General features: G+C 55.4%; 1 protein-coding gene across 1 annotated transcript; it reads left to right on the top strand.

The window, feature by feature from the left end:
- The first annotated feature begins 2,554 nt into the window (after positions 1–2,554).
- On the top strand, positions 2,555–7,243 carry CBX8 (chromobox 8). The gene is made up of 5 exons (XM_067547206.1): positions 2,555–2,672; positions 3,137–3,180; positions 3,367–3,432; positions 3,533–3,599; positions 3,825–7,243. Exons 1-5 carry the CDS (start codon positions 2,604–2,606, stop codon positions 4,656–4,658), a joined length of 1,080 nt encoding a protein of 359 aa, XP_067403307.1. The 5' UTR covers positions 2,555–2,603; the 3' UTR covers positions 4,659–7,243.
- Positions 7,244–14,421: the final 7,178 nt, after the last annotated feature.

Here is a 14,421-nt window from a genome sequence, read left to right as displayed (position 1 = left end):
CGACCAGCTGCTCGGCAGAGGTGAGTGAGGGCGCTTGGACCTTTATTTGCCGGGCCTAGGACACTCCAGCCAGCCGAGCGAGCAGTGAAATGTCCGCGTCCCAGAAGGGTTGAGGGGTTTGTTGCTGTATTCTTTATTTATTCCCCGCCAGGCTCCAGCTGGAATTACCCCCCCCCCCTTTTTTCCTAAAATCAGACGCGTTTGCCCGTTACCCGCTTGTTTCATTTGCCTGTGAACGGGAACGTGCCATAGGCACCTGCCGGCGGGGAGCCGGATTCACGGCTCTAGACCCGAATAAAATCTCCGAGCGCATCTGTTTCTTCCGCTGTGGTTTCCTCTCCATTTCTCAGAAAGATCCTGGGAACCCCGGAGCTGGCTTGGGAACAGGTAACGAAACTCTCGGGCAGCCGGCGGTGCTGGGAGGGGAGGGGAGGGACGGGGGGAGGAGGGAGAACTCCGCGCAGGTTTCAGGCACAGCGATGCGAGAGCGAATCCCCCGGCGATCAACCCTCGATTGCAGAGAGCAAGGCAAGAATGACCGAGTCACTCCGCTTGCAGAGAGCCTACCGTATCAGTGTCCACGCGCAACGTCCTTGGACAGGCCTGACACCGCGCCGCGTCCCCCCCCCCCCCCGCCCTCTACCCGAATCCCCGCCTGGGCAGACTTGGGGAAACGAAGCCCGTCGGTTCTTGGATGGCGAGGAAAGCAGGACCGCGTATTGCGGGCTGCTGAGCTCCGCTTTCTTTGTGCCAGCCGAGCTGCTGGAAAGTATTTAAACCTAAGCAGAAACAGCTGCGCCGCTGGCACGGCTCGGCCCCGCTCTGCGCTACCGGGAATGGCGTTTTAGGAGGAGGAACTTCGCTCTTTCGCCGGCTTCCAGACTGAGGCTGTCTCGGCAGACAATGTCCAACGAGGTGATTCTTCCCTAATCTTCCAGCGCTTCGCTGACAAGATACAATTTCCCTTGACTAGATTAGCCCAGGACAGGGGTCTGCCTCCCTTCCGCTGCCCGCTGCCGCTCCCCCAACACCCCGGGCTGCTCGCTGCGCGCTGGGGTGGTTCGGCGCCCGCGGAGCGGAGCGCAGCGCTCAGTGCGGATCGGGAATAGCGGACAGGGTTTCCTTTCACAATGGGCGATTGTTGCACGTGTTACTCCCCGTCTGGTTTCCAAGGCGGTCGTAGCGGGGTTTGGACGGAGGTGGAACTGTCCCGCGCAGGAAACACGCTGCAGTCGGGGCTCGCCCAGTGTCGCGAACTCCGGTGCAATAAAGCGCCAAGGCCGGGCTGGTTCCGGCTGAGTTGTTTTTAATCCGGCTCGAGCCGGGAGCGTGGTCAGCGCCGTGTTCGCTGCTGGAGTCTGCGCCGTTTAATGTTGGCAAATGCAAAGAAATCGTCGCCTGCAAGACCCGGCCCCAGCCTCCTCCCGCGCGGCCCCAGCCGGACCGCCTGGAAAAGCGGCTAAACTTTGGCCCCCGTGTCCGGGGGCTGGTACCGGGCGGGCCAGCCGCTGTGGTTCGGAGAGCGCCAGGCGCTGCACCGCCGCCAGCCCAGAGAGCGGACTGCGCCCGTCACTCCGCCGTGCTTGAAACCTCCTTGCTCTGCCCCGGCGCTGCTGCATCTCTCCAGGAACCGCAGCCGGCTCCCGGCGCGGGGAAAAGGCGCTTTGGAAACGCTCCGGGTTTAGCGGAAAGCTCGCACCGGCGAGAGCCAGCCCGGCGAGCCGCCCCCGGCCCGCAAACGAAACTCACGGCTGGGGACACGGCGTGAGCGGCCCGGGGGGGCCCGACCCAGCGACTCCCCGGGAAAAGTCGTCGCCACTTGGTTGGCGGGGGGGGGGGGGGTGACATTTAGATTAGTGCCCCGTTCCCCAGGTCGGGGTTATTTTTTGGGGGGGGGAGATGGCATTAACTGGGGGGAGGTGGACAGGAGCGAGCGGGGGGGGGGGGGACACACTCCAGCTGTTGGAGAAGCGGGTGTGACTGGCTGTGTCCGCCCCGCGGGGGTGGGGCGGGACGTGGCTCCGGGCGGGGGGGGGCATGGCTGGAGCAGGAGCAGGCAGGTTGCCTTGGCCGGGGGGGGGGGCGGGGCGGGGCGGGGGATCCCGGCTCGCACCGGGTTGTGTATGTGTGGACACACACACACACACACACACACACACACACACTGATATAGACCGATGGGGCTGGAGGGAGGTGCCGTGCGGGGTGCGGGGGTAGGACAGGTGTGCCCCCCCCCCAGCAGCCTGACAGCAGGGCCCCGCCCAGGCCCCGTCTCGCTCCCTCCGCCCCCTGCCGGTCTCTGGCTGCTCCTGCGGCTCCGCCCCCTGCCATTGACAGGCGGATCACGTCGCCAGGAGGCGGGGGGAGGGGGCGGCGGGGGGAGGGGAGCAGGGGGCGGAGGCAGCTGCGGGGGATGCGGGAGGGGGGGGCCGGGCCCTGGCCAATGAGGTGCCGGCGGAATATTCCACCCGGCTCCGCCAGCAACAAGTGCGGGGGGGGGCGGGGGGGAGGAGGAGGAGGGGAAGGGCTGACGTCAGCGGGCGGAGTATTATGGTCTGGGCTGCGCTGGCTGCTGCTGCTCTGCTGCCCGCGGCCGAGTAAACATGGAGCTTTCCGCCGTCGGGGAGCGGGTGTTCGCGGCCGAGGCCCTGCTCAAGCGCCGCATCCGCAAAGTAGGTGTCTCGGGGGGGGGGCCCCCAGCCCCGCTGCGTGCAGCCCCCTTCCCCCCCAGGCCTGCGGCAGGCCGGGATGGCCTCGGAGCGCAGCCCCGCTGCTCCCGGTTTGCAGCGGCCGTTCGGAGCTGCTGCGCCCGCTGCGGCGGGTTATTTTCGGTCCTGCCTGCCCGTGTGTGCAAAAAGCGCCGTCTGCGTGCTTCGCTGCGGGCCTTTTGTTGCACGCGTATTTTGTGCCCAGTGCGTTGTGCTGCATCCCTCTTGGGCTGCATGGATTTTGCTGCCCGCATATTTTTTGTTCCGTGCATTTGGCCGTTTGCATGTATTTGACACATGCCTATCGGGGCGGGCTGATTTTGTTGCATGCATGTTGCTGCACGCATCTCTTTATTGCATGCATCTATCTTGATTTCCACACACACCCCCCCCCCATGCATATTTATTTTCTCTCTGTGCATCTGCAGGGGCGCATGGAATATCTCGTGAAATGGAAGGGCTGGTCTCAGAAGTAAGTAGGTGATATATACAATTATGCAGCCTAACAAATATTCAGAAGATGGTGGTTATTATTTATTTTGCATTGTAATACAAAGGAAAGTTAAATCCTGTTTCTTTGTGTTATGTATATTCCCCCCCCCCCCCCCCCCCACTCATAACTAACACTGTTTCTCAATCTCTGTGCCTGTCCTGCTAGGTACAGCACCTGGGAACCTGAGGAAAACATTCTGGATGCCCGACTGCTTGCTGCCTTTGAGGAAAGGTACAAAGCCTTTGCTGGTCATGTACCTCACACTTATAAACACCTTGCTGTGTCTTGTAGCAATCCCCAATTGAAGCTCTGTTTTTTTTAACACCTCTAGGGAACGAGAAATGGAGCTTTACGGGCCCAAAAAGCGAGGTCCCAAACCCAAAACCTTCCTGTTAAAGGTAAGAAGGCAGGAGCCCAGTATGTGCCTTGATATTGTTTAGTGGATGAGCGGGGAGGGCTGCGTGCTGCAACGGGAGCATCAGAACCAGCCTGCTAATGGCAGGATCCAGCTCCAGCACTGATGGGCAATGCTTGTGGAAAGGCCACTGCTGGTCTTGTAAATTGTAATTATGGAGCCGAGTGGCAGGATAATAAAGTCACCAGTTGATTTATCTTCTTTGCAGGCCCAGGCAAAAGCAAAAGCCAAAACCTATGAATTCCGCAGTGACTCTGCCAGGGGGATCCGGGTGCCATATCCTGGTAGGTCACCCCACGAGCTGGGCTCCACTTCCCGGGCTAGGGAAGGACTGAGAAACATAGCTCTGCCTGCCCAGGGCAGCCCCAGCACCTTGAGGGGGGAGAACATTCGGGACCGGGTTGGGAGAATGGAAGACAAACCTGAGGAGAGCTCTAAAAAAAGAGGACCAAAGCCTAGGAAAGATCATTACAAGGACTTGCCAGAGGCTCTGGATGTCTCCAAGAGGAAATTGGGTGAGCCGGGGGACAAGATTGGGGACTACCTCAAAACCAGGAAAATAGAGGAGGTCGCTCCTGGGGTGGCGAAGTTTGGCTCAGGACACAGTGTGATCCAGCTAGCCAGGAGGCAGGAGCCTGACCTCTCGGGTGCCATGTCCAGCACTAATAGAGCAGAGGCTGGCATGAAGCTGGGAGCCTCGGAGACTTACCCAACCAGGGTCACCAAGCACAGGGCAGACTTTTTGGACCCCAAGGGACAAGATGGATTGGACCTTGGTGGCCCTAAAATCATACACAGTTCAGCAAACCAGAGTTGTGTGGGCAGTTTGTACCGGGACAGTATGGGGACTCAGGCTGGCAGGCCCTCCCTCATTGCCAGAATCCCTGTCTCCAGGATTCTGGGGGACCCAGAAGAGGAGTCCTGGAGCCCGTCTCTCAACAACCTGGAGAAGGTGGTGGTAACTGATGTGACATCTAACTTTTTGACTGTCACAATTAAAGAGAGCAGCACGGACCAAGGATTCTTTAAGGAAAAGCGATGAGTGTTTTCGGGATAGATCCAGAGAGAGAAAGGCTTGGTGGTTTTTTTTCCATGACAGATCCTAGAAACTGTCTTAATTCTTTCTGCTTGCATTCTTTTTCCTCTAGTTTTACGTTTCATTGGAAAGATTATCTCTAGAGTTATATTTTCTATTAGATGTAAATATGTTATTTAAGAAAAAAATACCTATATATATATCATCTATATATATATATATATATATATTTCAACTCTAAGTTGTTTTATTTAAATGGAGACTGAACAGTGACTGCTCAGTTGCTCTTAGAAAGGACAATAAAACTGAGAACTAATGAGTTCATATATCTGTTGCAGGAGCCAGTGTATATAATGAATGATGTTCGTAACTAATTATGTTTTGGGGTTTTTTTTAATTATGATTTTTTCATAAGATGCTCTGGATGGTGAATGGGGAAGTTGTATCCCTCTCAGGGCAAAATGCCCTGATTTTCTTGATTGTGATATAAGATGTTGCTTGTACAATCAAGTGTGCTGTATCCAGAACTGTCAGTCTGGACAGTTGAAATAAGCACTTGAATTTACAGTATTGTTGGGTTTTGTTTCCAATTAAAAAAAAGAGATAAAATCGGAAAAAAAGCAGAAGTCCATAAAAAGACTGAAAGCTGTTCTAGTGAAGTATTAACTTGAATTATCTCTTCTTGCAAATGAAAAGGAGGGTTGTATGTTTAAGATTCCTAAAAGGAGTGATACTGAAATGCACTTTAATAGAATTGTCATAGCAGTTATGGGAGACAGAACTGAGCTGAGAAGCTGTTTTCATTTTGTCTGTTTGCTTGATTCTTTCCCCCACCCACTTAAAAAAATCTGTTTACATTCCTGAAATGCCAGAAAAGTTTGGGAGGCTAGAGTGTCACTGCCCATATTTAGATGCTCATGCTATTATAGAAAGTGTTGCTTTTTTCCAGGCCACAGTTCCCTTTGGACTGCTGGAAGACTCCGGATACAGTGTTCTATAATATCCACATCTCCCCAACAAATCCCAGAGTCACTTTATGGGTTAGAGAGAATAAGTATTTTCCCTATTTTATGCCAGTTTTACAATGGTTGAGAGCGATCTTCTACTATTCGCAAAGTAGGTGCTGCTGACAGTTGGCGGTTTGTATTTGTTCGCATCCTTCTCTTTTGAAGGCGTATGTGAATGTTTTGGTTTGGTTTTGTTCAAGGCTTAGTGGGATTTAATGACTGAACAAGATGCAGCCGCTTCCATCCGCCAGTGTACACCAGAAATCTTCTGTTACCTTGCAGAAAGCATGTGGGGATTCTAGAAGTGTGTTTTCCCTCTCTCTCTCTGGACTTCATATTCCAGCTTTACCTAGCTGAGGGAGAAGTTGATTTTTTTTGAGCCTGGGGCAGGTGTTTGAAGTTCGTTTGTTTTCTAAGGTATAGCAGGTGCTCTCTACTAACACAGATTGGTGTAAGCACCTCTGTTGGTTCAAAAGCACAAAATTATGCAGCAGCCCCAAGGGCTCAGGTCGGAGGAGCCTGGTCTCTTCCATCTTCTGACTGGCCCAGTGGAGCCCTGAAATGCTTCTTGATGTGGAGACTGCACATCGGATGAAAGCACATGGGACCTGATGAGAAGAGGAAGGGGCAGGAGTTCAAGGAGCAGCCTTTGCCATTCTTAGGCACATTCTGGATAATTTTACCTCCTACCTCTTTAGACCCCTTTCCCTTCCATCTTTTGGGACTTTTGCCTTCATCAAATAAAATAAACAAGGGGACGCTGGTTAGGCTGTACAGAGGGAGCTGTTTGTGTGTTTTTTAACATCGTATTTTGTAAAAGCAAGATTTTAAATTTAGTTTGTACAAAGAACTGAAGCAAGCAATGTAACAATATTGATGCTATTTTCAGGTGAAACCTACACGGGACATGTATGTTATTTATCTGCCCATCCTCTACCCTAGGTACCTGAAGGCTGAAAAATACCTCCCCATGTTAAACAGATCACAGTGCAGCTCCTGCATCATTCTTAAGAGTAAGGGTGCGATTTTAATTTGGCATTCTTCACTCCAGACCTATATAAATATATATGTGTCTAGAAACACACATATATACATATATAAAGTTAGACATACATGTGGGTGTGTGTGTATGTACATATCTACATATATATTGGATGTGTGTGTGTTATTTAATTCTAAGGCTTGTAAAAAAAAAAATCTGGCTAAATCTCAGTCTCAGAAGTGAAGCTTAAATACGTGTCTTCTGCCAACCGTGAATGTCTACATGATACCTGCTTTTTATGTGACTTTAAATATATACTTTGTAAATAGAAACGTGTCCTCCTTCTGTCTCCCCTGCACTTTCCACGCCGCTTTGTTTATTGCTGGCACATCTCTCTCTCCTTAGCCGGATTCCCAGGTCCCTAAAGGGAACAGGGGCTCCGTCCCCCCTTGCCTGCGGCTCTGGGAGTGTTTATACGCCGCTCGCCTTCCCGCAGGCTGAAGCTCCCGTTACCGGCTGTGAGCGAGGAGCGAAAGGGGACACGAAAGCGCTTTCCCGGGGAGGAAGCGCTCTTGACGAGCGAGGAGGAGGCGGCGGCCCTGGAGCCAGGGCGGAGCTGGGTGAGCACCTCACCATTCTCCGCGCGGGCCTGGGGGGGTGCCCCCCTCCTGCCCGGGATGCTGCTGCGAGCCCGCGCACGGGCGTCCCCAAAGCCCCGCGTCTCTCTCGCCCTTTGTCTACCAGCCCCCAATTCCCCGGCACCAGCCGGCGGAGAGGGGCAGCTCGGCTGCGTGGGGGCAGCCTGGGAGAGGGACTTTCCCTGCCCTCCGCCGACCGGCGGCTGCTTCGCCCTGCCTCTGGCCGGAGCCTCTTAGCCGCTTCCCTAAACAGCCTCGCCACAACTCATCTGGCCGCAGACATTAGCATGCACGAATCGATGGAGGACATTAATGTCCGGAGTGCTAGGCAACTGCGGGGGCTCGTGCTGGGGGGAGGGGGTGATGGGATTAGCTGCCCCCAGCCCATCACAGGTGATTACAATTCCCACCAATAGATTTTACAGCACCCACCACGCGCCCTGCACGCTGCTGCACACAAGGCGGGGGGGGGGTCGGGTACCGCAGCCAGCGCCGCAGCGCCTCGCCCGAGGAGTGGGAAAAGCAGCCTGCGGATGCGGGCGAGGGTCGCGCTGGAATCAGCCACGGAACAAAGTTGCAGAGGACCGGGCCCGGGACCGGGCCCAGCTGGTTGCGCGCAGATCCCGCCCCGCCCCGCGGCTCCGTCAGCCTTTTCTCTCCAAGCGGGGGGAGAAGGAAGTGGCCAGAGCCGGGCGGGTGCGATGCCCTCGGCCAGGGTCAGTTGCGCAACGCGCCGCCCTTCCCACGAGCGCAGCGCAGCGCAACGCAACGCACCCGGCCGCGCTGCGCCTGGCGGGGCTGGCGGCTTCACACCGCCACTTGAAGGCGAGGCGGGGGCGGAACGTGGCAGGTTCCTAACGAAAGAGGAGCTGGAGCCGGAGCCGGAGCCGGAGGCCCCCCGCGCAGCCCGCCGGGCCCCGTGGGAAGCCGGTTCTGGCCTAGGTCACTGCGGACACATGGGCCGGAGCAGCCCTGGCTGGTCCCCGCCCGGCGGCCTGGCTCGGGCAGCAGGGACGGGCTCCCGGTTGCCGGCTGCGCGGAGCCCCGGGAAAGCCTCGCCCCCGGCCCGCGCTGCAGGCGCGGCACGTGCCAGGGGCGGGGGCGTCGCTTTGTCTGGACGAGCCACGTGCCCCGCGCGGGGCTTCGACGGGAAGCGGCTCCCCGGGCCAGGGCCTGCCCAGCGCGCCCCGGCTCCTGACGGCGCTTGCGCTGGTTTCCAGCCTGGTGCGTCTCCAGGGCGCGCAGCGCGGGAGGCTGAAAGGGGGGGCGCCTGGGTGCATGGCGCCGGCAGAGCGGCAGGGCCCGAGGCGCAAAGGCCTTTCCCCGAGGCGGGAGCGGAGCAGGCTCCACGCTGCGCTCCAGGGCAGGGACTCGGTTTAAGGCTCCGCCGCTGAGTGCTGGAGGCTGGCCGCGCTGCGGGATCGGGCCCCCTCCTTGCGGCGGGGTTTGTGGCCCGGACTCCCACGGGGCCCGTCCGGCCCGCAGCTCCCTGCAGCGTGGCAGGGCCTGTCGCCCTCTCGGGATGTCTGTAAAGCCGCCCGAAGGACTCGGGCCAGGCGAGCCCCAGGAAACCTGGCCCGTGTGGCGGTCGGATCTCCAGGGCGTGGGGTGCCCCGGGCTGGCTCCGCGCCATCCTGCGTAGGCCACGGGCACAAGTCGGTTGCGGGAGAACTCAGGCGGCGGCGGTGCGTCCCGCGGGCTCGGGGCAAGGCGCTGGCGCGGGGAGCCGTGAGTACAAGACTAAGGGAGGGCGGCGGCCATCAGGCGACTGGGGGGGGGCACGGGGGGGTGCATATTGAAAGCTGCGTGTGCAAACAAGCCCAGGGCCGCCTCACCGGGCCGTGCCCCTGTGCAGGGATCAGCAGCCCCGCGTTTGCCAGGGCGCTGAGGCGGGCAGCTGGCTCTGATTTGCACGGCGAAGAGACCCGGGTGCAGCTCAAGCCCGGTTTGTGTACCAGGCCTCCCTCCCCCGCTCTCGGGGGGGCGGCGTCTGGTTTTGAACTTGCCAAGTCTGGGTCCCGGAATGCGCAAGAAAGAGGCTGAAAACCTTCCCCGCGAGCGCCCCGCGGGGCGCCTGGAAATCTGGCCTTTGTATTCAAATCTTCATGTACTGCCCGGCGAAGAAAAGCCGGGCTGGGTGTTTTTGAGCCGTGTCCTCATTAACCTCCTTTTTCTGCTGCGCTGAGTGAAAGGAGCGAAACCCGGTATTATTTTAGCTGTCAGCATCTGCGCGCAGAAGGTCCGTGTGAAGGCGGAGGGTGGGAAGGGCCGCACAATGCCGCTTTTCTCCGTGAGGGCCCAGCAGGAGACTCGCCTTTCAGACGCGTTCACTTTCATTGCACAGAAAGGACTGGAGCGTCGGGAGCAGCGAGGCCGAGGGGTTAGCTGTGGGGATGGGGCGGGACGAGCACCGACTGTAGATGCTGGGGGACTTTACCGGCGGGCGATGGGCAGCGCCCCAGAAGGGCTGGCCTGGGCTGCCAGGAGCGCTCGAGTCCACCCGGACCCGTTCCAAGACGCAGCGTGACTCCAAGCGTCAGCCGGCTGCGGTGCGCCCGGCCCGGCCAGCGCGGGGTGGGAACCCCGGCTACGTGCGGGACAGATGGCCCAGGCTCCCCCGTTCGGTGGGCTTGTTTCCTGCCCGAGTCAGAGCCGGGCCCTGGCACTGGCAGAGGAACACAGCCCTGCTCGCGGGCGCGCTCAGCCTCCGACACAAACTCGGGACCGGCGCGGCCCGCGGAGCCCCGGCGGGTGATGGTTTGTTTGCATCCGTTTTAGCCTCGCCCTGCAAAAGGGGCGCAGGCGAAAGGCGCGGGCGGAGGCTCCGCCAAGGGCGAAGTGCGCTGGAGAGTGAGCGTGACTCAGTCCCCACCCGGCTGAGCCCGCGCTGCCCGCCCAGGGGTGGACAGGGCATGGCTGGGGATGCGCGGCTGCCTTCATGTTGACTCGGCTACCCCGCGCCGAGCCGGGGCGCCGAGAAGCCAGCCGGGGTCCTCCCCTCCGCGCGCCGCAGCCCGGTATTTTAAGAGGCGCAGGGCGGGTAGGAGAACCCGGGTCCCGCCAGGGTTTCTCCCAGTCCGGGAGTGCAAGGGGCTGTATTCGCCTTAGTGGCCTCTCGTTCCGGCGGCCCCCCGATCTGCCCCGTGCACACGCGGCAAGAACCGACCGACCGCTCCGCGAGGCGGCTGCGCCAGCGCCCGGCGCAGGGTGACCGCGGCCCCACTGCCGCCAGGACCGGGCGCAGGGAGCGTCCTTCGGCTGGAAGGCCAGCCCCCGCCGGCCCAGCCAGCCTGCCAGGGCGGGGTTTGCTGCTGCTGGGAAAGGAGGAGGGGCCGCCCCCAGCTCACAGGTGCGTGCGTTAAGCTTGTTAATAGCTGACGAATAATATCAGCCCCCGACCCTGGGCTGGTGGGCGAGGCGGCACACCCACTGGTAGATGCGACAGAGCTCAGCATCGCCGTAAGCCGGCGGCTACAAGTCAACCCCTTCCCCGACAGGTTTGGGCCCCGTGATATTAATTCTCCCTTGCTCCCGCAGAGCCAGGGTTTGATCGTGTAAATGTAAAAGCCTCGCAGCCAGCGTTGAAAGAGGGAAATCCCTGTCATGAGCACAGCTTCCAGCCCTCCTTTGTACAGCAGGTGCATGTGCTCGGCTCCCCCCCCCCCTCCTTTTTTTTCCAGCTCACCTTGAAAAGCGCAGCGTGTCCTGGGAGGCGGTGGGGGGTCTGAACCAAACCTTCAGGTTCTCTTTTGCTCTCCTAAGAAGCCCCAAAGTGCAGCAGCTGCCCTCAGCCCGTGCTGGTAAGGAGAAGGGCAAAGGGGTGGGTGTGTATTGTTTTTGTAAATAGAGACCAGGGACTGTAACAAGCCTGGGGCTGATGCATATTGGTCAGTTAAAATAGTGGACAAAGAAGGCTCTGCTCCTGCATTAGTCGTGGTGAATAACTGTTGGGGGGCTGTAACATTGCATTGCATCTGAGTTCATGCAGGGGCATCCAGGGGTGAAGGGCATGCCCAGCCCCTGAGCATAAATCCAGGGCCATGGAAGTGGTGATGTAAAGCTGTAACTTGGTCAAAGAAAGTGGCTATAGTGTAACTTGCACTTACAAAGCAAGTGTTACTTACACCTTCTATTCTGCAGGCAGCCAAGCCCACAGTGGTGGGCCCTTGCGCCTCCCTGCAAAGTCAAGAAAGGGCCCTGCAATCCTAGACCAGGTCCACATTTTAGCTCCATCTACATTAGTGCTAATGCAGCATGAGTAAAAGGGTGGTGGAAGGTGCTTGGTCAGATGCTGCTGCAGGTTGCTTTTCCTGCTCTCGCCCCCCTCATCACCTCGTGTGCACAGTGGCCTAACACAGGTAAGGAACAGGTTTGCGACAGGAAACCTGCTTTCTAAAGTCATTTCCCCCTTCCCCCTCTTTGCAGAGCTCCTCGTGTAGCTGTCACACTTTCTCCACCTTCTCAGCATGGTGGTTTGTGCACCATACCTTTATTTAGTGGGTAAAATGCTTAGCTAAGTCAGGGGGCTTTGCCTGGTAGAAGTTGGAGCAAGGTGACTGAATTCCACCTCTTGCATTCTAGACCTAGCGCTGTCACTGACACAGTCTGTGACCAGGGCAGGTAAAGATACATCTAATACCCTCTCTCTCAGCTGTGCCAGGAAGCTTCATGTCCAAAAAAGATTGAGACACACTCACCGGAAAAAACACACTTACACAGTCCGGTACCCCATGCTGCACCGCAGTCTGAAAAGTTTACAAAAATATTTATTGATATACTAACATGAATAAAACCATTATACAAAGTTGTCTGACATCCCATCTTCTAGTGTTTTCCTGCAAAATAAATAAAAAGCAGCCTCCAGGTCTGGAGTCTGCACTAACATCAATGTCCAAACATACTAGAAACCATCACAAAATGCAAAGAAGCCAACTCTAGGGTTACCAAAGGAACCCCAAGCACTGAAGTGAACACGGCAAGCTCAGTTGGCAGACATAGCCTTCAGGTAGGCAGCCCTTACTTAACATGTAGGCAGAACTGCTGTCCTGTTTCAACAAAGACCTTAAACTTCCCCCAGGTAATAATATAACCAGCACTTGTGTTCTGAAAAGCAAACAAACTGCTGTAGTTTAATGCAATTAGAAATGGCATACAGGAATGATTTGGCTTTTTTAATAAAAAATAATAAATGCAAATCAGGCCAGTAATTGGCACAGTTACAAGAACAATTGTTTTCACACACATCCCCTTCAGTTTCTTCTAGTACAACCTTTTCTTTTTGGGTCTAGAGTCCTTCACATCTATGTAAGTCTCAGAACCCAAACAAAAAGATGAAGCTCCCACAAACTCCAGTTTTTTGGTACAAAATATATATATATAAAATATACTAAACTCCTAAGGAAGATGAGTGAATTGGCCACTTTCTCCAGTCCAATGAAAAGCAGCTATACTTTACCAGATTATGCCAGGATAAAATACTGATTCAATATACAAATACTGCAGTGCTATTAACTTGGGAAACCCCTTAAGAAAACTAAAAATAGTGACAAACCTTTGAAGGGTTGTTTGACATGCAACTAAAACACAAACTCATAGCAGCAAATTTTTTAAAAGGTAGACTTTGAAAACTAATTTTATTGGTAAACAAGATTAGCACCAGCTTTAACCTTCAGTGCACAAAAGATTAAATTAAATGCACAATTTGCCTTTGAGAGGCTGACTTCAAAGTTAAACTTTCACTCTCACACACACACAAGCAATGTTAAGGGGAGTCAACATATTTAATGCCGGATTAAGGGGGGGACAGGACAGAATGAGATGAAAGTAAGGTGTTTCCAGATTATCACTTTCACAGTCTTCATAACTTTGGGATTGAAACAGCTGGTTGACAGAAAGGCACAATGTTAGCATTGGCAAAGCAGGTTCCCACTGCTACAGGAGGGAAACCCCAGTTTTATAAATGGCTGATGCTAGAAAAAAAGCCAGTCTCCATTTGTATTATGGATTTCCAGGGCAAAAGTCAAGAATCCCAAGAAAACATCACTCAGAATCTGAAAGGCAAGAATGCCTTGGAGTGTGACCATGCCACCAAATGTGAAATACAGTTTTAGAATTGGAATTCTGAATAGCGGCATCTTACGTAGAAGCTTGTCTGGGCTGGAAGACTTTGCACCAGTAAGTACGCAGATAGATTACAACCAGTGCAAATGCCAGGTAGCCATACAGCACCAGTGCAGATCAAGAGCACCCATGGTTAGTCACACCAGTTCAAGCCCTGTCTTACACTGGTGCAACGCTCGAGGCCCCAAATCACAGACCCAGGCCGTGATGTTACTGGAGTAGAGATGGAGAAGTAGCTTTCTATTGTTTTAATACAGTCTTCTCAACTGGCCCCTCCCCAGAGTAGTATCAAATGCCATTTTTCAATGGCCATCCAAGCAGGTTGTTTACACAGATCCATCACCAGCCTTATTCTGAATATTTCAAGGTTCATCCCTGCGGAAGCAGCTTCTTCCCTCTCTGTGGTCAGATGCCATCCTCAGAAAGGAGAGTGCAATTCCCTTGGGGAACACACCAGCTGCTACCATCACCAAAGCAGGTGTACCTGGGGGCCTCATGAATGCTGGGTGTCACATTGCTGAGTAGGAAGGGTCTTCTTCCCTGCCCCTCACTCATGTCCTTGCTTTTCACAGGGCCCTGGAACAACCCAGCTTTGCATAAGCACAAGACTGCTGTCAGTGACCTGTGTCATGGGCCAGGCCAGGATAGGACCGTTCCAAAAGGCACATTCGAAGTTACTTTAGTTTGGATTTGCAAAGGCTAACTAGTAAATATTTGGTGTGTGGGGAAGGCAGCCAGACACAGCCTTTGAGATACCCAGATCCCTCTTGTTCATTATCGAAGAAAAGGATCTTCCAGCATTCCTATGTCCGAGGCTTCAGAACACAGGTGGTAAAGGCCACTGCAGGGGTAAAGGGTTCTGAACCCACTAGCTAATTTTTTTTTGAAATTTTCCGAGTGGTAGTAGTTAGACTGGCTGCGTTTGAACTATGAAGTCAACAGAAGAACAGACATTACTTTTTGGCACCAGGGAACTCCAGGGCCACCTTTTCCTTACAAACTATCCTCACGGACAAAGCTTG

Source organism: Emydura macquarii, unplaced genomic scaffold, assembly GCF_026122565.2.
Source record: "Emydura macquarii macquarii isolate MOO-44397 ecotype Brisbane River unplaced genomic scaffold, CSIRO-AGI_Emac_v2 contig_1230, whole genome shotgun sequence".
NCBI lineage: Eukaryota > Metazoa > Chordata > Testudines > Chelidae > Emydura > Emydura macquarii.
This window is presented reverse-complemented; position numbering and strand designations above follow the sequence as displayed.